This window comes from Tympanuchus pallidicinctus, unplaced genomic scaffold (assembly GCF_026119805.1).
Source record: "Tympanuchus pallidicinctus isolate F22 unplaced genomic scaffold, pur_lepc_1.0 scaffold8, whole genome shotgun sequence".
NCBI lineage: Eukaryota > Metazoa > Chordata > Aves > Galliformes > Phasianidae > Tympanuchus > Tympanuchus pallidicinctus.
In genome coordinates, this window is record NW_026294802.1 from 7,607,275 (window position 1) to 7,629,029 (window position 21,755).

General features: G+C 39.3%; 1 protein-coding gene across 3 annotated transcripts in view; it reads left to right on the forward strand.

Annotated features, from left to right (window-relative positions):
* The window catches only part of BRAF (B-Raf proto-oncogene, serine/threonine kinase), an 81,557-nt gene that overhangs the window by 26,118 nt on the left and 33,684 nt on the right, over positions 1 to 21,755 (forward strand). For all 3 annotated transcript variants that reach the window (XM_052667690.1, XM_052667692.1, XM_052667691.1), the window contains exons 4-7: positions 14,356 to 14,459; positions 15,123 to 15,225; positions 16,391 to 16,539; positions 17,617 to 17,736. In XM_052667690.1, coding sequence (XP_052523650.1) covers positions 14,356 to 14,459; positions 15,123 to 15,225; positions 16,391 to 16,539; positions 17,617 to 17,736 — 476 coding nt within the window. The remainder of the gene's footprint in view (positions 1 to 14,355; positions 14,460 to 15,122; positions 15,226 to 16,390; positions 16,540 to 17,616; positions 17,737 to 21,755) is intronic.

Below are 21,755 nucleotides of genomic sequence, written 5' to 3' on the forward strand. Positions count from 1 at the left end.
CTTGCAGTTAAGAAGGGCTGTGCAAAATGCTTGTTGGCTTTTGCTGTCTTTTCCCTCCCAGCTCACTGTGATGAGTGCTTTATGACGGGAGCCTGAGTCTATCAGGTGCCGTGTAGAGAACTGACATTGGGGTGGACACTGCTGCAGTTAATAGGAGCCTGCAAGCATTGCTGTGTTAGTGTTACCCACAAACTGCTCCAGAATTGCTGTTTATCACTTTTGGCAGTGTTGCAGTGATTCCTGCGGTTGCAGGAAAAGAGTTGACTTTTTGCAGACTATCTAACTGTGCTTTTATAGGCATGATGGTTTCACAAGCACGATACCTACAGAACAGTCTCAGTATGTGCCTTTGAACAATACGCTGACCAGCAAACAGTGATACGTGACTGTCAGCAGTTTCTAAGCCCTTTTTTGCAAGTCCTTCCACTTACAAGGGAAGCTGTGGTCCCAGTAGAAGTGGAAATTGAGATGATTGCACAGCCAGTGTCTACGTGAAACCAGTGCTTTTCATAGCAGCCAGAAATTGGCTATCACTGACCTGTGACGGCACATGGAAATTCATTGCCAGCAAAGAGGTGAAAACACAAATGACACCGGGAGGCATGTCCTGTCCCTCCCCTGCTACTTTCCCTCCTTCCCTCCCACAAAGGAACAGAAATCAGAAGACTTATTATTTTTTTTTTTTTTTTTAAATGATATCTTAATAATGCAGGATATTGCTGAAGTGTGAAAGTAGTTTTTAGGTTTTTTTAACCTGGAGAGAGAGGGGTTTAATATAAACTACAGCCACTTTTTTGCACAGTGAAGATGTATAGTGTTAAACAAGATTATTTTGTTGTGTGTGTGAGCTTTGGCTAGGCACCTAGTGCTACCTATATTTGAAATTTGGAGAGAAGATAGTGGACTTCGAAGGGACCCTGGTTTCTTCTTTCTGTGTTGTGTCCCAGTCTGTCTGGCTGTTAAAGCCTCAAACCCTGTGATCAAGTTGTCCACAAGTATATCATTTCCTGCATTGTCCTGTGCAGTTCTTCTTCCTGCATGTTCTCTTCTTCTCTAAGCCGTATAGAATGTTTCTACTCATTTTTTCTCCTCACATGCAGTATTCTTCTGCTCCTTTCCTCCTCCTCTTTTTTAACTTCCTCCTCAATCCTTTTATTGGAGGAGTATTTTAAGGCTTTTAGCAAGTCTGAACTATTTTGCTTTTAAAGCAATCGTTTTGTATGAAGAAGAATCTATAGTTATGTAATACACTGCAGCAATCTTGTTGGCATCTGTTATTTTTTCTGCTTTTTATAAATGTGCATTTCACCAAGTTTGAGTTAGACTACAAGTAGGATCGCCAGAGAATATCATTGGCCTTTCTTTTAGGTGTCCTGTTTGCACAAACAAGTTCAGTCAGTGTCTGAATATGTGAATCTGATTACAGTTGAGCAATAAGAGGTATCAAATAGCTCATACTGAAATTCAGCTACAAGCAGTTATTTAGGCCAGTACAGAAGTATCTTGTCTCATCTGAGAATGCTTTATGTGTGTTGCTAGCCCACTCTAATCAAAGTACAATGAGCTGTCTTAAACCAATGCATCTTTAAAGTTTTCAGTAACAGTAACAGATTAGCATGGTATGCTCTGAAGCATGTGAGACTTGTTCCCCAGCCTCCTCTCACTTTAATCCCTAAGCTTTGAGGTTTTTGATGAATGTAGTGATTTGGCAGTATTGGCCATGCTCATTTGGAGCTTACAGACTTAATTGCTCTAGTTAAGTGATCAAATTCAAGAATACCAGCTTGTCTATGACAATGTCTTAGCTATGAATTAACTTTCTAGCTTGAAGATGTGCTGTTGTTTGAGGGAATTGTGACCAGAACTTAGCAGTAATGCTCGGAAGAAGACTACTTTTTCCAGCACTGAATCTAAGTGCTTTTTCTGGTTATAGGAGGTAAATGAGGTTTAAGTTGGATATTTAATCAGGGAGAGGCCCTCGTCCCTGTCTCCTGTTCTCTACTTGAATCTAAGCACCGTTTGCATTCCTGGAGTTGTCTCCAGCTTGCCAGATGTGGGGCACTGAGCATAGAGTTTCATGAAAATTTGTAGTCTCATGTTGTTGCAGAATTTAAAAGCAAACAAACAACTTCCCCCCTACACGCACCACCACACACCAGTACCAACAAAAGAACAGGAGGCAGGCAAGCAGTAAAGGGAAGGTGCACGTCTTCGTAGTCTCATATCTGGTGTGTGTCAGCAGCTGTGCTTATGTAAAGCAACAGACAGGTGCATGCAGATGCAGAGGAATGAGATGCACGTGAGGATTCATTGACTGGAAGCTCAGGTTGACAAGATTCAGCAGGTACTTGTAGGGCACTGTCAACAAAAGGAGGCTAGACCTGAGAAATGTAACCAGGCTTTGTCTCTTGGGAGCAGTCTGGGGGGGTCCTCTTTGGTGGTGGACAGACTTCAGGCCAGATTGTTTCCTGCCAGGTGTCTGGTGCAGAGGTTTCATCCTGCTTCATATGCTGTATAGCAAGATGGAAGTCAGCTCCTGGGCTGCTTGGAGCGACTCATTTTTGGTTGAAAAATAAGCAATTAGAAATATATGCACAGGTCTGAATCATTAATTTGCAGTATCTGCTAACCAGAAAAAGAGTGGCTTTTTAATTCAGTTTTGCACTCTGCTTGCATCTACACAAATTACTAAATTGAAGGTGTATTTAGTAGACATAGTGAATTCTCTGTTTTAGAACTGGAAATAGGTGCTTATAGGGATTCTGAGTGTTGAGGTTATTGGTCCTGAAGTTGAACTTTATGTCTGTGAAATTTGAAACAGACTTATATTATTGAGGATGTTAGGAATTTGTTGTATGACAACTCTTAATGTAGTTGCTCTGCTTTCAATATTTATTGATCCTACAATCTCTACTACCAATCATATATCTAAGTGTAGAACTGGGAAGCCACTCTTGAGAGAGCTTGTCAGATACAAGAGAGGCTTTGTTTTCTTATACCGAGGAACACAATGACACTTCTTAAACTGACTTTATAAAAACTGACTGTGATTAAGTCTGTAATGAAGAGCCAACCTTCATATTTATCTTTGCTTATATTTTAAAACAACAGCAGGCTTCTGTTATTTGTTTAGAGCTGCGAGAAATGCAGGAAATGGTGGAGGGGAGCTGCTTACATTTCTGACTAGCAACTGCCTCGATACTGAAGATGTTTCTACATTTGTGTTTATTAGTAGTACTGTTTGTGTGTAGGATCAAGCAAATACATCTGTTTTGCTTGGCTCCAACTAGAAATACAATGAGGAAATTGACGGAGTACAAAAAACAAGACCATGGTGACCAGTGTAAGTAGTTTGTGTAGCTGAAGTGAAGTTTCTTTGTATGTGTCATGGTAAAGCAGAGTGTTTGACAGAACTGTTATCCTTATGCAGGAAGAGGCTTGGAGTTGCTTCACTAAAAACTTAACCAGTAAATGGTGGAGCCTACTTCTGCTGATTAATTGGCAGTTGAAGTCAGTATCTTGTTTCGGCTGACAGCACAGCAGAATTAGAAGAGAAGATTTATGAAAGCAAAAACAAGTAGCTGGATTGGTTTGCTGGAGGGGGAGCAACGCGTATGCAAGTGTCAGAAATAAGATCGTTTTCCTGCATAATCAGCTTGGGAAGAGACAAAGTTTCCTTCTCTGAACAACCTCCCAGAAAAGTCACCGGATTGTTTGTGATTCTCTAGAGAAAGGAAGCGCTCATCCCCTGTGATGCAGGGAGATAAATGTCCGAGTGGAAGTCCTTCAAAGAAACACACGTGCTTCCTCTGCTTTCAGTGGCATGGTTGAACTTGCATCTTAAATATCTTTTGGAGAAGTGTTCTGCGGAAGTGTGACCAAGATAAGTTTGTGTGGAGTTTTTTTTGTTTGTTTGCTTTCTAGGCCAGAGAGAGAGAATTCTGAAGTAATAGGAACATAAGATGGTAAGAGTCTGCCTGACATCATCAGTTGTTTTGCAGAAAAAAAAATGATGGGACTTATCCCAACTTTGTATGAGAGAATTTAAGGAAAATGAAATTAAGCTTGTTTTAGGTTTTAAGCTGATAGGCTTTGGATAAGAAAAAATCCCAGTTCCCGTCTGTTAGAGCTGTTGCGTCGCTTGCCTTTCTCTGTAAAAGCTGACAACCCACAGTTGCAACTGCTTAGGAATTTCACTGAAGAGATTGCGTGGTTACTGTAGAACTGAAGACATTAGTAAGACTTCAGACAGGATTCCAGTGACACATCAGTTGTGACTTGCAGGAATGTGCTCCACGACCTTGAATGGGATAAACACTGTGCACTGGAGCCTCTGGAGTCTCCCAGTTGTCTAGAAGAGCTGTCAGCCTTGATGGGATGATTGGAACATATTTCTGTGACGGGTCACAAAGGATCTACTGCAATATTCAAGACAGTAGCAAAACTGGAGAAAGGAACTGTCGTTCTTGAGTTTATTGTAGCTTGTGGGGTCAGACTTGTGGCATGTAGTCAGTATTAAGAGCTGTGCATACATTTGGCAAGTATCTCAAACCTCTGTCTAGGGCAGAAGGGGTTATTGAAGCAAAAAATTGGGATTGAACTACGACGTAGTTGTACGCTTCATTTTGCTCAAGTTGCTGCTGGTCATTTCCTAGTAGGTCTTTCAGTCTAGCAAAACGTGTCTTTTTGGAATATCTTTGTGCAATATGTAAGAGCTGTAAGAACATCTGTAATGCGTCAGACTTAAGGTGAGCCCTGTTTCTTCCATCAGTGGTCACAAATGGATGCCGATGGAAGAGTACAAGAACAGAGCAGGCATGTGTAATTCTCATGGAGTGTTCTTTTGAGTACAAACTGTTTGTCGTGCAGAAATCTTTAGTTGAAGTGTTCTCTGTTTGCTAAACCAGTCTCCATTAAACCTGTGCTGCAGGTACTGGAAATTTGTCTTGTGGCAAGGAATTCCGCTGGCATGCTTGTACGTTGTGTGAATAATTGTAGTTAGTGTTGGACTTGGTTGCTGCACGCAGGATCTCTAGCTTTTGCACTCCATACTGGAGGAGGTAAAATTTGCTCAGAGAAGCTGTTTAATACAAGACCTTGTACAACAACAAGTGGCTCAAACTCATCATAATTGCAGTGAGGATGGTATTAGGTTTCTGTCAGCGTTCTGAATTCTAGTAGGAGAGAAGGGAACGTGGTTAGGGCTATCTGTAACTGAGGTGCTTTATGGAGAAGATTTAAGTTGCTTTTAGATTAACACTTTTGACTGATCTTGATTACTGAAGGAAATCTCTTCCAGCTAAATACTAGTAGTGTGAGAGGGCAGTCTGAAATCAGTTGTGCAGTCCTGAATGATGGTATGCTGGAGTGTGGAAAGTTAGCAGAATTGGTGTGTAGGTGTGAGAAATAATGAATTGTTGAAATGTATCAGGTGATGATGGTTCTTGCTCTTAATCTGTTTGTTGCCTGCTGCTGTCTGCACACTGCTAGCTTCCGGAAGAAATGTTTGCCTCATGCTATCTGACCTCCTTGGTGGAGGTTACAAGGACCGTAAGGAGTCTCTGCTGCTGGGCTCTGAGTTTAGAGGTGGTCTTTCATTCAGTGTCCGCTCTTCTTCTGGGAGCATGAGCAAGTTGTGTTCAGTTCTTTGGAATTTCATTTCTGCCTGTAATGGTCTGAATAGGGACAGTGAAACTAGGGGGCAAAATGGGGTTGCAAACGCTCCTCCTGCTTTCAGAAAGTGGCCATCAAGTAATGCAGCTGTCTGCACATTGTCAGTAGAATCAGGTCAGCATGTACATCTTACCAAACTGAGATCTGAAAACTGCCAATGGCAGCTTCTAAACCAAAAGAGTTCAAAAGAGTTTCTTCTGTGTTGTAGAAGATTGTGTGGACTTGCTTGACAGCAATTAGAGATTATTAGTGTAAAAAGTCAGCATAAATTTGGACCAGAAAAGATCATTTCACTATTGTCTTGGTACGTATCATAAAAGGGTCACAAGTACATACATACCAGAAAGTTCACGAGATTTGTACTTCTAAGTCTTACAGAAATTAAGCAGGATTGTGGATGCTGTACAAGATGACAACTCTTAATTCAGGTTTCTCACTCTTGTCACTCCTTCATTAATTAGAACATCTGCCTTTTAATTAGCCGAGCAATCATATATAGCCTTCTCTACAGTCATGAAGACTAGGAGAATCAGATAATTTATGCTAACAGTTTTGGTAAGGTAAAAATAATTTACCATGCATTCACAACTGGATTCATTTGAATGCATTGAATACCAGATTTACAAATATAACGTTTATTTTGAGTAAAGATTTGCACCTTACTTTCTGCAGGTAATGATGTGTGTTTGTGCCTCAAGCTTGCAGACAAATAAGTGTTGGATTTCTGTAGGCATTCATGCTGTCCTACCAGTTTCACCTGTCAAGTATAAGGATAATTCATAGAGCGGATATTTAGGCAGCTGAATAAACTAGTTTTTGGCTTTAATTACACACCTGGTTTAACATGATTAGGTTCTTCTAATCAAGAACAATTACAAATTCCCATGTCTTATCAAATGCTCCAAAAGCAGTTTATGCAGCCTATGCTGGTGAATGCTTTCTGAATGCATGTAAATGCTTTGGGATTTTATGCGTCATATGAACAAACTGGTAGAATGAATCATTGGCTTTCAACTGAAAATTACTGATAATATTTTTAAAAATATCTGGATCATCAGGGAGTGCATTTGGCCTGCCTCTCCTATTACTGAAAGGCAGAATCAAATGAGACATTAAATTACTTGTTCTTATTGGGAAGTAATTAAACCATGAAAGACTTCTTTTGGACATAAATGCAAAAATGCAACCAAGATTTTATTATAAAACAAGACTTTACCACTGCCCAGGAGTAAGTCAGTCCTTTGTATCTCAAAAAGACAGAAGAATGCCTCTTTGAAGCTGGTTGGTGAAGCAGCATGAGCAGAGGTACAGTAGCAGATTGCACTGGCTTTAGTTGCAATGGAGCTGCTTCTGCATTGCTTGAGAGGAATGTTTTGGTGTGGTTTTTAATTTTCTTCTTTTTTCTCTTCACTGAAAGAAAAAACAACTGTCTTCATGTTGACCTGTGAGTTTTCTCACTTCTATTCTAGTTCTCTTCCTCCTTCTTACCTGGAATGAGCAAGCAGGCAGCTAGGTAGCGCTTGGCTGCCTGCTGGGGTTAACGTACCATGCAAATCGAGCTGTGTTGGACAAACTCAAAGTAGTTGAATTCTAAGAGAATAACTTAATCCACTTCAATTTTCTTGACACTGTCTTATATTGCAAAGGCAAAATAAGGAAAACTTCTCATTATAAAATCGATGGCTTGACATCGTCTGAAATGCCTTGTGCAACATCAGTCATTGCTTTTTTTAAGGGTATTCCTCAAGCATGGGTTGTTTGGTGTGGTGACAGCTGAGCAAAAGGTCAGTTATGGAATTAAGATTTTGTACTTTAAGAGATGGGAAGTCTGTCTGCATAAAATAAATCAATGGTACAAAAAACACTGTTTGGAGTATTTCTTTCAGCCCACGATGTAGTAGGCAAGTGTTTGGTGAAATGGAATGAAAATCACATGTCTGGAAATAACCAGAAATGTTTCCGTTTCATTTCATCATACTCAGATGTGTGGCTTCAAGCGTCATTTAAGTAAACCAATCAACCAAAGCTTTAACAGTATATGGTAGTATATATACTACTTTGATATGGGTGTACTCATTTTTAGGATCTGTCACAACCAATTTAGAGAAGGATGTGATTTCTAAGCCTTCCATGGTACGATATCTTTCTGTTATCTTTGAAGTATTTCGAGTTGGATTGTTCAAGACAGAATGTTATGACAAGTGGGCTCAGGGCCTGGCCTATTAGAAACATTTAAATAATCTGTTTTGCAGCTTTAAACTTCTGATGCACCTAGGTTTTGGGTTTGGGTGGGCTTTTTCATCACCGAAAGAGCAGAGAACTCAGGGGCTTTGAATCTCATACAGTGGCTGTGGATATTTTCCTAAATAAGAACTTCTTTTTATTAGTGAGTCACTCAGCTTCACATCTTCAGGCGCTGGCATTCAGCCTAACAAAGCTTTTAAGGTGGTGATCCAGATGTCTGCTCTGATCTTCTTAGTGAGTGTTTTGAAGGGTAAATCCCATACCGCGTTCAGAAAAAGCTTGAAAACATTATAGTTGAAGGCTGCTGTTGAGAAGGCACTCTAGATCTGACTCAGTGTGATTTAGGCATGGTGTACTCTTGATCAAACATTTGTGTTGACATAAATCAGTTGTGTTCTATAAATGAGTACATTCTAATGGCATTAGAGGTGCGGATGCTGGTAGCAGATGTCTACACAAGTTAAGCAGGATGTGTTTGATGGAATGGTAACAGCTTTGTAAACGGGTAAATTCTGTTCAACTTCACTTGGAAGCAACGTGTAGTGCAATGCAATTGTCTCCCATATGTTTTACATGCTTAATACGTTTAAGTATTCCTAAATGTTTTTTTTCCTCTGGAAGTTAGAGCATCATGCCTTGAGGTCAAGAACAGCAGTGTTTGAAAGCCATGTTTTTCACTGTATTTGAGAATATTCTGTTCAGCATCATCTGAAGTCCACTTTGCTGCAGAAGGGAGTTAATCTTATCTGTTAGTGCTATAGAAGAGGGCTGACTGATTTGGCTAAGCATTTGTCCTTCATACATAAGAAAAGAAAGTAACTGTGAAATTCAGGCTTGGCTTTTTGAGACCCTTACCTGTACAAGGGGAAAACTATCATTATTTGACAGAACAATAGCTTAGTTCATTTCTCACCTAACACAATTGAATACTGTGAGCATGTGGCTGACTTGTGTAATCATAAAGATAGGTAACGAGGAAAACAAAATGTGATCTTGGAAGGTGAGGTAAGTACTCTGAAGTGATATTTCAAAACCACACGTGAAATACTGTAGTTGTTATAGCTACTGCTCCAGCTGTTGAGAATATTTGTGGAACTCTAAGGTACCATAATACATAACACTTGACAGGAGTGAACTGAACTACAGTGCTAAGCTGAGGGGAAAAAAACTGATCTGGCAAACTAGTTTTGAGAATTGTAACGCTAGAGATTCAGAGCTGCCCAGCCTGCCCACTTTCAGAGGATACCTTTATTTTGATTTTGAAGTGCTTGTCGGTCTCTGTTGTTACGAAATATTGGAAGCTGCACTAGAGTAAGGAAGCATTTTTAAGCTAGTGAGATTATGCCTTGAGTTTCTGCTCTGATGTTGGGTGAATGATGTAAGAGTTATTTAAGGATGTAGCCCCGAATTTCTTACCGAGTCAGGAATGACCTGATTTAGAAATGTATTATGCATTGCTTAAATGCTTGTGGATGCAACATTAAATACATATCAGCAATATGTTTTATAAACACTTATTGTCCACAGAAGTAGTTTGCATGAGGCGAATAAAGGAAATTAAGTGTTATGGTTCAGTTTCATCTCCTTATGTGGTAAAATTGGCTTTAGAATTTTTGGAGGCACCAGAGTCATTTTTGTTCATTTCCTGGGGACTTCATATTTGCAAAATTGAGCATGATAGAAACAGTTAAAATTTGGACTCATGTCCCCTAAGTAGGACTGGTGTGATTTCGTAAGAGGTAAATGTTGTGAAACATCTTGGTTCTCTTAGTTACAAAATAAAGGGATAAAAAGATAATGAATGGATGTGGACAAAAAAGGATTTGACGTATTAAGCGCTCTTTATTTGATGCAACAAAACACAAACTTTGTCCAGTTTACTGGATTACAGTAAGAAGGAAGTATGTATTGGAACAGATCAAAAGCTTTCTCATGGGGAGCATTTTTAATCAAAAAAAAAAAAGTGCCACTGTGCTTTGGCCAAAGCAGTCTATGGGAAGCCCATCAAATCCCTTGACAGAACTGGAAGCCCACTGGGGCCACTCGGCTGGCATGCAGATGGCCGCTGCTCCCAAAAAATCACTCCGAGTTGCCTGTCTGTCCATCAGGTTAAGGAAAGAGTTCTGCTCGTTTCTTAAAGTGGAGTCGTATCACTTTCATGGTACAAGACTTTTCCCATTGGAGTGTGAGAAGAGAATGGGGGGGAAGAAAGGTTTAGATGTGCGTTCTTTGCTGGGTGAGATTTCTGCTTTGCTGCAGTCTGTGGTGTGGACTGAAGGAGGGGGCTGAAGGGCTACATGCACAGATGGTGATGGACCGCGCTGTTCCAGCCTGGGAAAATGATTAATCAGTACTAGAGAGATCTATTCAAGTACCTACTTCTTCAGCCTTCTGTTTCTTTGCTCATGAGCGCTATAAGAGAATGTTCTAAATGTTATGCTGACTCAGGATCCTGATGGTTTTAAGAGTAATTAAAACACTGTTTTCTAGCTAGATCTTCTTGTAAATGGCAGTGAAGAGAACAAATGTTCTGGCTATGATTCTGACTGCAAGATGCCTAAATATGGTTCAGAATTTAATGAAAGGAACTTGGGACAGTGATACTGAGGAGCGGTGAATGATAAGCAAGGGAAATAGTTAATGCACGTTTTCATCATCATCCTATTGCACTTGCTTGGTTGTGGGCAACTTTTATGCTTTCTGAATTTTGGTAGCTTACCTTTCTGATCTTAATGATCTCTTAAAAGGAAGTCTGTAATGTCATAATCTTATTTTCAACTCAAATGAATAAAAAGCTGCTTGAGGTGGTATTATTTACACCAGTGTAATTTATTGATAGAGTTGGAGCTCTTCAAGTTCCTGATGCAGCCCTTTGTTTCCTCAGGTGCTGTAGCACGCTGTTCTCAATATGGGATGCTTTTTATTTCCTTCAGTGCTAGAGGAGGAAAATGTCTTCTAATGAGCAGAAGATTCCTTCCCTGTTTCTCTTTTTCGTTTCTTTAATGTTAGTTGTCCTTCTGCTGCTTGGCTCTTCCTCCTTGTCCTGCTCCAGTTCCTTACCCAGGTCTGCATTTTCCTACCCTGGTTTCTTCTTACACTTATTAAAATCTTTGAGGTTCTCTGCCTAAGCTAGAGTTCCGCTCCCTCACCCTCTCCCCTCCCCACCTCCCCTTGGTTGTTTCTGATGCTTCTTGTAGGCAGCCTTTTTTTTTTTTTTTTTTTTTTTTTTTGCCACTGAACTTTTTTTTTTCTTAATCACATCATGAAAGCTGCTGCTTCTGTATGTGCTCCCAGTGTTTCCCCAGCTGTTTCAACCAGCTTTTCCCTACATAGCTGTTAATCTTATTTTTCTTGCTCTCCTTCTCCTTCATTAAGTCATTCAGTCTATTTTCCTTCCATCCTACTTAGTTCTTTCCTACCAATCTACTGATGCCAATCCCATCTCCCACTTTATACGTGCTTTTTCCGGCCAGTTGTCCTGCCTCCCTTCTTCCATTTTTCCATCATGATCAGTTGCTTTCCTGCCTGTATGCATTCATAGAATCATAGAATGGCCTGGGTTGAAAAGGACCACAAAGATCATCTACCCCAGGGGGTTTCAACCCCCTGCTAGGTGCAGGGTCACCAACCACCAGACCAGGCTGCCCAGAGCCACATCCAGCCTGGCCTTGAATGCCTCCAGGGATGGGGCATCCACAGCCTCCTTGGGCAACCTGTTCCAGTGCGTCACCACCCTCTGTGTGGACAAACTTCCTCCTAGTATCTGATATCTAACCTAAGCCTCTTCTGTCTCCCCATTGCCCCTTGTCCTATCACTATCCACCCTTGTAAACAAATTCCCCCTTTTCTCTTAGTTGATCTGTCACACTTCTCTGTATTTGTTTTTCTTCTTTGACTGCTGTGGATATCTGTGGTGAAATAAGTGCGGGTGCTGCAAAGATAAACTTGAAGTTTCTGTGGAACTTCTACTTCGATCCAGAAAGACCCGTATTTGCAGGGAAAGTATCCCTGAGCTGAAGAACACTCCTTTGTTCAGTGGAGATGGTTCTTGGTTGGTGCTGTTGTGTGGATGGCTGGAGCATGCATCTGAAATCCTCTGAGATTTCTGTGAAGAATGTTTACTCTCTATTTGTAAATATGTATGTTGGAAGCTGGGAGAAATATGTTACAAGCAGTTAGTTTCAGTGTGAGCAGTTAAGTTGGTGAAGATGTCAGTCCTAGTCCTCTGTTGCTTAAAATGAAAAATTGTTGATAATACTGACAGTAATAGCTGCTCCCAGGCTCTGTTATGTTGGTGCTTAGTAACATCAGTGGGTACTTCATGCTGGAGAAGTGACCCACTTCTGCAAGTGGTTGGAAGCCATAATGTTAATTTATAGGATGGGAAGGAGTTGTCTAGATTATGTCTTAATGCGTGGTTTTATTAATGGTCTACATAAAGCAAAGTCAGTTGAGGTTGAATATCAAAATAATGAAGCAGTGTGTTGTAGGATGGTTTTTCCAATGACTTGGTAGAAATTTTGCTTTAAATATTTACATGTTGATCATACAGAAGGCCCAAATACCATGTAAGAATGACTGTCATTAATGCGAGGAAGAATGTGAAGCAAAATATTCCTTTAAGTTGTCTGTTCTGAGAAAGTGTTTGTTTGAGTTCTAAGAATGCAATATATCGCGTAACTCAAATGGTATTCACAAAGCTACTGGAAATAGACTGCTGCTCTTCACTGTCATCCTTAAGTAGGACATATGGTACCTAAATACTCATGGAAATTGAAGTGCAAGGAGCAGAAACTCGGCTCTGATCCAAAGCCAGCTGAATCTGATTAAGAGCCTTCTTTTGGCTACCAAGGCTCTGGCTAAGACTTCTCTAAGCTTTATTGAGTCTCAGGTGTTCAGGCAGACTTTTTTGATTTGTCAGATCTTTGGGCTTTTCTGTGCTTCAGGTATGTCACACTGTGCACGAGTTTAGGAAAGGCTATAGGGCGTGTATGAACTGAAGTGTTACTTTCAGTTTATAGTTTTAGAGATGGTAACTGGGTAATACGTGACAACTTAACTAGTTAATCACCTGATTATGTATTGCTCTGTTTTTATGGCTTGATGATATGTTAATCAGACAAGTGCTTAGAAATAACGTACCCAATTCCTATAAAAGATTCTTACAACTAAGAATAGAGACAAGAAAAAATATCTTTGCTTTGCATAGTTTCCACTTCTTTGTTTGGCCAGCTCTAGTGCACGTCTCATCCACCCACTATTTTCAAATAGTGAAATGGAAGAGAGGAATGCTTTTCTTCAAGTAGAATCACAGAATCACCAAGGTTGGAAAGGTCCTCCACGATCATCCAGTCCAACTATCCACCTATCACCAACATTTCTCACTAAATCATGTTCCTCAGTACAACATTTAAGCATTTCTTGTACACCTCCAGCAATGCTGACTCCACCACTTTCCTGGGCAGCCCATTCCAGCACCTGACTGCTCTTATGGAGAACAGGTTTTTCCTGACGTCCAACCTGAACCACCCTTTTGCTCTCATCCTCATCATCACCAGTAGTTACACACAGCAGAAGAGGCCGACCCCCTCAGCACAACCTCCCTTCAGATCATTGTAGAGAGCTATAAGGTCTACCCTGAGCCTCCTCTTCTCCAGACTAAATAAACCCAGTTCCCTCAGCCACTCCCCATCACACTTGTGTTCCAGACCCCTCACAGCTCTGTTGGCCATCTTTGAACATGCTTCAGGGCTTCGATGTCTTTCTTGCAGTGAGGCACCCAAAACTGAACGCAGCACTCAAGGTGCAACCACACCAGTGCTGAGTGTGGAGGGAGGGTCACTTCCTTGCTCCTGGTGGCAACGCTGGGAATAATGAAGGAAAAAAAACAGGAAATATCTGTAGAGTTGCAAATACAGAGGTATTGGTCTGCCTATCTCGGGTGATAGCTTTATCTTATTTGCATGGTTATCTTCTTTTTTTAAAAATAGAATGTTTGCATCTCATAATGTTTTTTTGGAGATCAGTCCAAGCTGTTAGTTCTTTCACTTTAACTCCCCTTTGGCATGTTGCCCTACTTAATCTTGCAGCTTGGCCTGAATTTTTTCATACATATACATAGTTATTAGCTGTCTGTGTGCTGTCTTCCACTTTCTTCAAGGTAAAGAGAGTTGGAAGGTCACCTTTTAGAGCTGGGTCAAGGTTTCATTCAAAGCAGTAGTAGAAATACTGGGCTTGTTTTCTCTTCTGGCTGAGCTAGATTGTTTATATACTCGTCACCAGTAAAACAGTATGAAAAAGGTTGAGAAATTCTTACCTAATGTTCTGTAAAACATAATAGAAGTCCATTCTAGCACTTGAGCATCAAAATGTTTGCATCAATTTAAGGAGAAAAGTTGGAATTTGTTTTAATTCCTTACTTATTTATTTGGCATGTAGGTTCCGGCAAGATGTGGGGTGACAGTCCGAGACAGCCTGAAGAAAGCTCTGATGATGAGAGGTCTTATTCCAGAATGCTGTGCTGTTTACAGAATACAGGATGGGTATGGTTTGTGTGTGGTGGTTCTTGCTCTTAAAATTCCTTGATGGAGTTATCCAGCACGGCCGCTTTCTCTCCAACTTCATGGAAGCTGTTTTCAGAGTTGAGAATTATATGATACTTTGCACTAAAATAATTTGTACCTTATGAACATGTCTGAAAAGAATGACAAACTCCTAGAAAATGATTTAATTCCTTCAAGGCTAGGTGTAATACAGTGCAATGTGGCAAAACTCCAATTTGTGCTAGCTGAACAAGTATAAAATAGGTTTTGTAAAGTTTTTTGTTTTCTATGACCTGGTCATATGTAACCTTAAATGAATGTAGAGTTTCCACAAAAAATACACATTGAGTTCCCAAACCTAAAAAGTTAGTGGATTGTTTTACTGTGCAAAATTAGCAATCACTTCAGAACAGGTCGTTTCACACACACTTCATTTGATAAGAAAGGTATGTCACCCTGGAATTAGGTCAGCCACTACTGAACGTAGCTGGAAAAAGAAGTGGATTTCTTTTATGATCTTTGTCCAGGGAGGACATGCTTTGCTTGGTACCTGCTGAACTTAATGTCTTGTCTTTAAAATTTCCTGCAGTTAGAGAATGGGTAGTAAACTTCCAAAGACCTGCAGGGATTTGTGTGCTAATGACAGCCTTATTTATGCTTCAGAGAGAAGAAGCCAATTGGCTGGGACACTGACATTTCCTGGCTAACCGGAGAGGAGTTACATGTGGAGGTCTTGGAGAATGTGCCACTCACAACGCACAATTTTGTATGTACCATTTTTCAATGAAATGTTGACTTGAATTAAGTCAACTCAAAAACTTTTAAGTTTTTAATCACAGTAGCTTGGGTTATGTAATTATAATTGTAATTGAAATAAATGCTGATAAAGGGTACTTGATATCCCTTAAAACTTTCAAATTGGGATGGAATATACCCTCTAAAATGTATAAATGTAGTGATTTTTAAATCAGCACTGCATTGCAGAGCTGTAATAATAATCTACTATTTTTGTACTGCTGTATCTATAAAATGTATTCTGGGCTTCCCTGCTGACTCTGCAGCAGCAATTAACTAATGAACTAACTATTCCCAGAGCACTGCTGACATCACCAGTGATGCTAGTGCGCAAATATGTTTTGACCTGATAAGGCACCGAGTAAATAGAAGGTGCTAGACAGAATCCATCTACACCATTCTGGCTCCATACAAAATATTGAAAATAATGTTTTTCACATTGATAAGACCGGCCTTTTATTTAAATAAAGAAGTGAGTAATCAAAACTCTATTTGTGCAAGCACCTTAAACTATTTTGCTCAAGCTAACTTGGCTTTGGCTAGCTAGATTAAACTCTAGAACATGTAATATCTCTGAATATCCTTCTAAAATCTAGATTATTACATGTATTAATATTTGTATGTACCATTATTCTAGTGTATGTATGTTATATATTGAATATGTATGTTATATGTTAAATACTGCTAAATTTGAAAATGAAACTAAAGTGGTTCTTTTTTTTTTCCCCTATATTTTCTCCTTCTTGCAATTTTAAATGTTTTCAACAAGAAACAGTAGCTACAAGCCATCTGTGTCTTTCCAGTGCTGTAGATGTTAGATAGAAATGTTATTTGGCTTCTGGAAAAGTTAGAGGATAATCTTTCAGCAGTTTTTGTTGCTACAGGTTGTTTCCAATTCAATTCTGAACGTTTGTCTCTAGCATGATAATACAGTGTTTTTCTTCAGATTTGTTGCTGTTTTTCCTGGGGCTACTGACACTTTAATTCCAAGAACATTTTAAATGCATGAAGATAATTTCAAAAAAGACAACTTTTTTGTTTTAACAGATAAAGTTTTAGTTTCACCATAAAAATAAAAGCGTGTATTAGACTTACAGAAGGATTTTGTTTAATTACTGTTATTTTTGGCAACATAGGTACGAAAAACATTCTTCACGTTAGCGTTCTGCGACTTCTGTCGAAAGCTGCTTTTCCAGGGATTCCGATGCCAGACGTGTGGCTACAAATTTCACCAGCGCTGTAGTACAGAAGTGCCACTGATGTGTGTTAACTATGACCAACTCGAGTAAGTCATCGTATTTTGCTTTCATGTTGAGCCGTCGATTCAGCTGATAGCTCTCCGTGATTTCTTATGTTAAATCTGTAATTCAGGAAGTCAGAAGAGGTGCCTGAAAATCTATAGGAGCTCAGCTGTTCTTGGGAGACTGCTTAATTCCTATTCTGTCAGTGCTGGTTCAGACAACCAGGTCATATATGTAAATTTTTTTGCTGGACTATGAAATGCTTTCTTTGAAGCATGAATAGAGTGGCTGAGCATTTGACCGTTTGAGACAGACTTCTCATTGTTCACAGATGTAATTTTTAATCAAAACTGGTTCTTTATTATGGGATGGCAAGGGCCTTGTTTAAATGTTTAGATACGGTTTTATTTTCTTCAATCTGAAAAAAAAAGGTGAGAGATGTGAATTTAACTTGGTCACATCACAATTGAATATAAATCCATATGCAAGTTTGCCTAAATAAGAAGCATAAAAGAACATGCCCCGAACTTTCATGTGTTCTTGAATTGAATTATTGATTTGTATAAGCCTTTGACAAAGTCTGAGCAGAGACCAATAAATCTTTTCATTTAAAGAATCACTTAAAATGCTAGTTTTTCCCTCAAATGTGTATTTAATTTTTTGCTTACATTGATATTTACAGCTGTTTCCTTGGGCACCTTCATAAGGTGTGATCAAGACTTACGGATAACCTAGTTTATCCATACTTAAGGTTTGGTTGGTTGTTTTGGGGGTTTGTTTTCTTTTTTTTTTTTTGGCATTTGATTTTGACAATGCATCAATGCAAACATTCAAACTGGGACCTTTACTCAGTGTAGAAGTTGCATGTTCTCAAGGAACCAGATATTTCAAGAAAGAGATTAAAAAATTACTTTCTGAAAATACATCCTTTGATCCTTTCTCTAGTAAGCAATATTATTTAATAACTTTCAATGTAAGGTGTAAGCATAGACTTCATTTTTAAAAAATTAGGATTTAATCAGTGCTGGATTTAAAAAAAAATTTTCCAGTCTCTTGAGTGTTGTGGAATCTTCTGGGTTTTGCACAAGTTCGGTTGTTTTTGTTTTGTTTTTGCCTCACAGTTTGCTGTTTGTCTCCAAGTTCTTTGAACATCACCCCATATCGCAGGAGGAGACCACCTTAGGAGAGACCACCCCGGCATCAGGATCGTACCCCTCTGTGCCCCCATCAGATTCTGTTGGGTATGACCTTATTCCTGCTCTTTAATACCATAACATTTCAGTATTGTATTAGAAACTTTCAAAATACTGCTCTGCGACCATCTCTGCATTTCTTCTGTGATTTGGCTTGTCGTGCAAGTATGTCAACTTGTGCTTAACTTCAAAGAAGTGAATGTTTTCATTCACTTGAATGACATATATCAATATACAGACTGAAATTAAGTGCGTGTTTAAGTGTAGAATTGGGGCCTTACCTGTTAAAGGGAATTCTTTTCTATGGTAGTACAGACCTGGTCTAAACTGGAAAGATTTTATTCTTCAAGTCAGTGCAAACTAAAACGCTGTCTTTACAAATTTGTTTAGTTTGTGTAATGAAATGAAAATTTATTTGCCTTGGAGTGACAAACCTCTGTTTCAGAATAAGCCACAGCACTACAACATTGATATGCATAGGTGTCAAGGTGCTTTTTGACATACATATAGCTTTAGTATTGTCCAGACCAGATGTCCTCCTATTTAGATGCTGGGATGTACCAAGAATATCTGCTTGCAGATCCAGATTTTGTAAAATCAGACTTCTCGAATTGATTACAGCATCCATCTCCTGTATTCCCAACAAAGATTCTGGCAATTTTCTTTGTGGAAAGGTAATGGATCATGTTTAGATTGTGATCCTAGTAATTAAGAGATCATTGACAACTGACATTAGAGAGTGGAACAAATCTCCAGGAAAGATGAATTCAAGGATGTGTATCAAAGTCAAGAATCGTGATGCAAATTTATTAAAGCACCAAAGATAAAAGCCTTCAGGAAAATGCTCCTAGGACATGTGGTACTCTGTGGAGATGAACTGAATTTGGCAGAGAAGCTATCTTGGAATGCTGTGCATTGTGCCTGACTAAAGCAGAAACACAGTTGGAAGCTGCACAGGCGCCTGAGACTCCGATTGGAAGAAAAATTCCCTGAACAGCTGAGACTATTTTATGAAAGCTCAAATATGATACATCCCAGGAAATAGATTGACAGCGCTGCAGAAGGAACTTCATTTGGTAAGTAGAAAGAAAGACAATATTCTTGTTTGTAATAAGTTGTGAAGTTTCAGAAAAATTTTGGAGTTGCCTCTTCTGTATAGTGAATATTGTTCTTATATACTGTGGGTTAGTACAGCAGATTGTGGACAAGCCTGCTGAGACAGTCTTGTAAGCTAAGCATGCTTTGGCACTGTCATGATACATCTGAAATTAAAACCAAGCCAGAATTATTAATCTGTGATGCAGCTTGCTTGCACCAAATGTGTTAAACACGTGTGAAGACCAAAAGGGACTATACAGCACCAGTCCTAGTATTGTTGTATATAGTAAATTTTCCTGCTTTACAGTTGCCACTGCCCTCACAATTATAATTCTTACTGTTTCATGAGGACACAATGGGATGAATTATTTTAGTTTATACGTGCAGTACGTGGAGCAGGCTTAGTTTTGTGGAATGAAAACTGAAAGGAAAAACTGAAACAAATGATGGTTAATACCTTAAGGTTTTGAAAGTTTTTTTTAGTTTTTGATTTGTGAAGTTAAATAAACTTGCTGATTTAGATTATAGAGGTGTTTTGTTGTGTTTGCTTTAAGATATTTTGTAGTTTTCTTTAAGATTAATGTATCAAATAGTTGTGGTTGCAGGAGCTGCTAAAGGTTTCCAGCTCCCCACATTTTTGGTTTCTTTCCTCTGCTCTACACTTCGTTTTTAAAACATAAAAAGGCATGCAGCATGCCTTCAAATTCTTTTGAAGATGGTTTATGATTATGAGTTGTTCAAAAAGTAGTGTGCATGTTACAAAGGCATGCATTTTTCCCCAGTCATTTGTATTGGCACTGTTTTCTTTCCAGAAGCACTCAGACACTGTTGTATGAGCATACAGCGCTGTCTGTGTATTTCTCCAGTTATCTTTTTTTTTTATCCCTTCTTTAATAATACTTCTCTGCTTTTTTGGGGATGTAATTGTGGAAAAACTAATTCCAATGATTATTTTTGACAGTAAATAAAAAATGCTGGCCTTCTCTACAAAATCACAGACATGGTTTTTGTTAAAGAGTACAATATGGGGCAGCAGCCGAAATGGAATCAAAAAGTCTGACATTTAAGGTTGTCTTTACTGAGAAGAGAGTAAATTAATAAAATTATGTAGAGTTGGGCAATGGGACTGAAAATATGAAAAACTAGTGCTTTATTAACACTGTTACTAGTTTAATAACTGCTCCTTCAATTTCTCTGTTCTCCTCGTAGCATTTTGCATGGCACAGCCCACAGAGGAAGGGATGTTACTAATTCTTTGGTAAAAAGGAGGCAAACATCCTTCGTCTTTAGCCTTGTGAAGGGATTCCAGCAGCAGGAAGGTGTCCAAAGAAAGGAAGAGTTCGTGTTGCAAGACAAGCTCAAGAGCAAAGCGTGTTTGACGTGCTGAGAAGTGGTCAAGGGTCAAATGGAGAAGTTGCAAAGAGGAAGGGACATACAGGAAAAGAACGATGGACATGGTGCAAAAAGCTGATAAATGTGCTGGAGAACTGTGCTGCACTTTGCTCACATGTAACATCTTAAATCAGTCCAGTCCTGTAGCCTTCCATTCCTCCAACTGTAAGCAATAGGCAGTTCCTCCATATGTTCACCTGAAGATAAGAGAGCATATATAATCTTGCCTGCACATTTCTGAACCCTTTACAAAAATGTGTCCAGCCTCAAGATCAGGTCTTCTGTTCCATTTTTGTTCTTCCAGTTTGCACTATTGTGTTGTGCCCAAGCAGAGAGTTATAATCTGGACTTAACTGGAAAGAGCTATTAAAGTGTAGGTGTCCCTAATGATAGCCATTTGTAATAAAACTGAAGTACATAAACTATATAATACATTGTATTCATTTTATTCATTGCACTATCATAAACTTTCTACTGCATCTATGCTCGTAAAACATGAGCACTGAATTTGACTGAATCCAGTTCACTGGATCTTTTATATATATATGAAAAGGATATATATGAAAAGGAGAGAGATTAGCTATTCAAAATATTCCAAAGTTGTCTTTTTCTACTTCTATCCATTCTCTCAGACGTTGTGAAGTTGGGCAAAACTGAGCAAACCCATGAGGCAGATATTATGGCAGGGTAAGTAACATGTAGAATGAGGGGGTGGGGGGCTGTATGATCAGACTTGAGTAGCACAGAGGCAGGCTGGACTTGATAAAAGCTTCTGCTTTGCTTGAGGTAGGATGCTGCTGGTAAGCAGTTGGCAGAGTCTTTGCTCCCTGATAAACAACATTTCATCATTAATGTTCTACATTTGAAGAAGGAAGAGGGGACTGCCTGGTGCACTGTTCTTGGAGGCTTGCCAGCTCCTGCCTTAAAGCAGGCTCTAACCTATGATTAAACACCTCTGCTTTCCTTTCTGTCTTCCAAATGTTCACTGATTATTCTGCCTCAACTGAAGATACTTAAATGTCTAGAAAAGCTTCTGAAAAGCCAACAAAACAAAGACACGTTCTTAAGTGGTTGCACTTTAGTATTACCATTTTGATCTGTTTTATTGTGCAAAACAATGGTTTTTGCCACCAGACCTTTTCTAAGCCACTCCATAAAACTGTTAGCAAACTTCCTATGTTGTCAGATGTGGTATGCTGCCTTGATGAGCTGGAAAGGCTTGGCGTTAGAATCCTTAAACAACTCATCTTTGTTGTGCACAGCAAGTGGGGGAAACGTGTTGATCTTCAACATTTTATTTGCAAGAGCATGGAGACCTGAGACCTGGCTTGGAGGACTAGTGACAGCTCTGTGGGTCCTCTCAATAGCCTCTTGTATATGAAGCAGTCAGAAGTTTTACAAAAACATTGCAAAGCTCTGATCTGGACTCAAAGACAAGTATGAATGCATACCATTGGGATAATCATATTTTACACCTACAAAGTGACATGCTTGAGAACAAGTTACCATGATATTAAGAAGTGCACTAATCCAAATGAAGCTTTGCCTGTTGAAGATATGTCCCATCACTGTTGCTA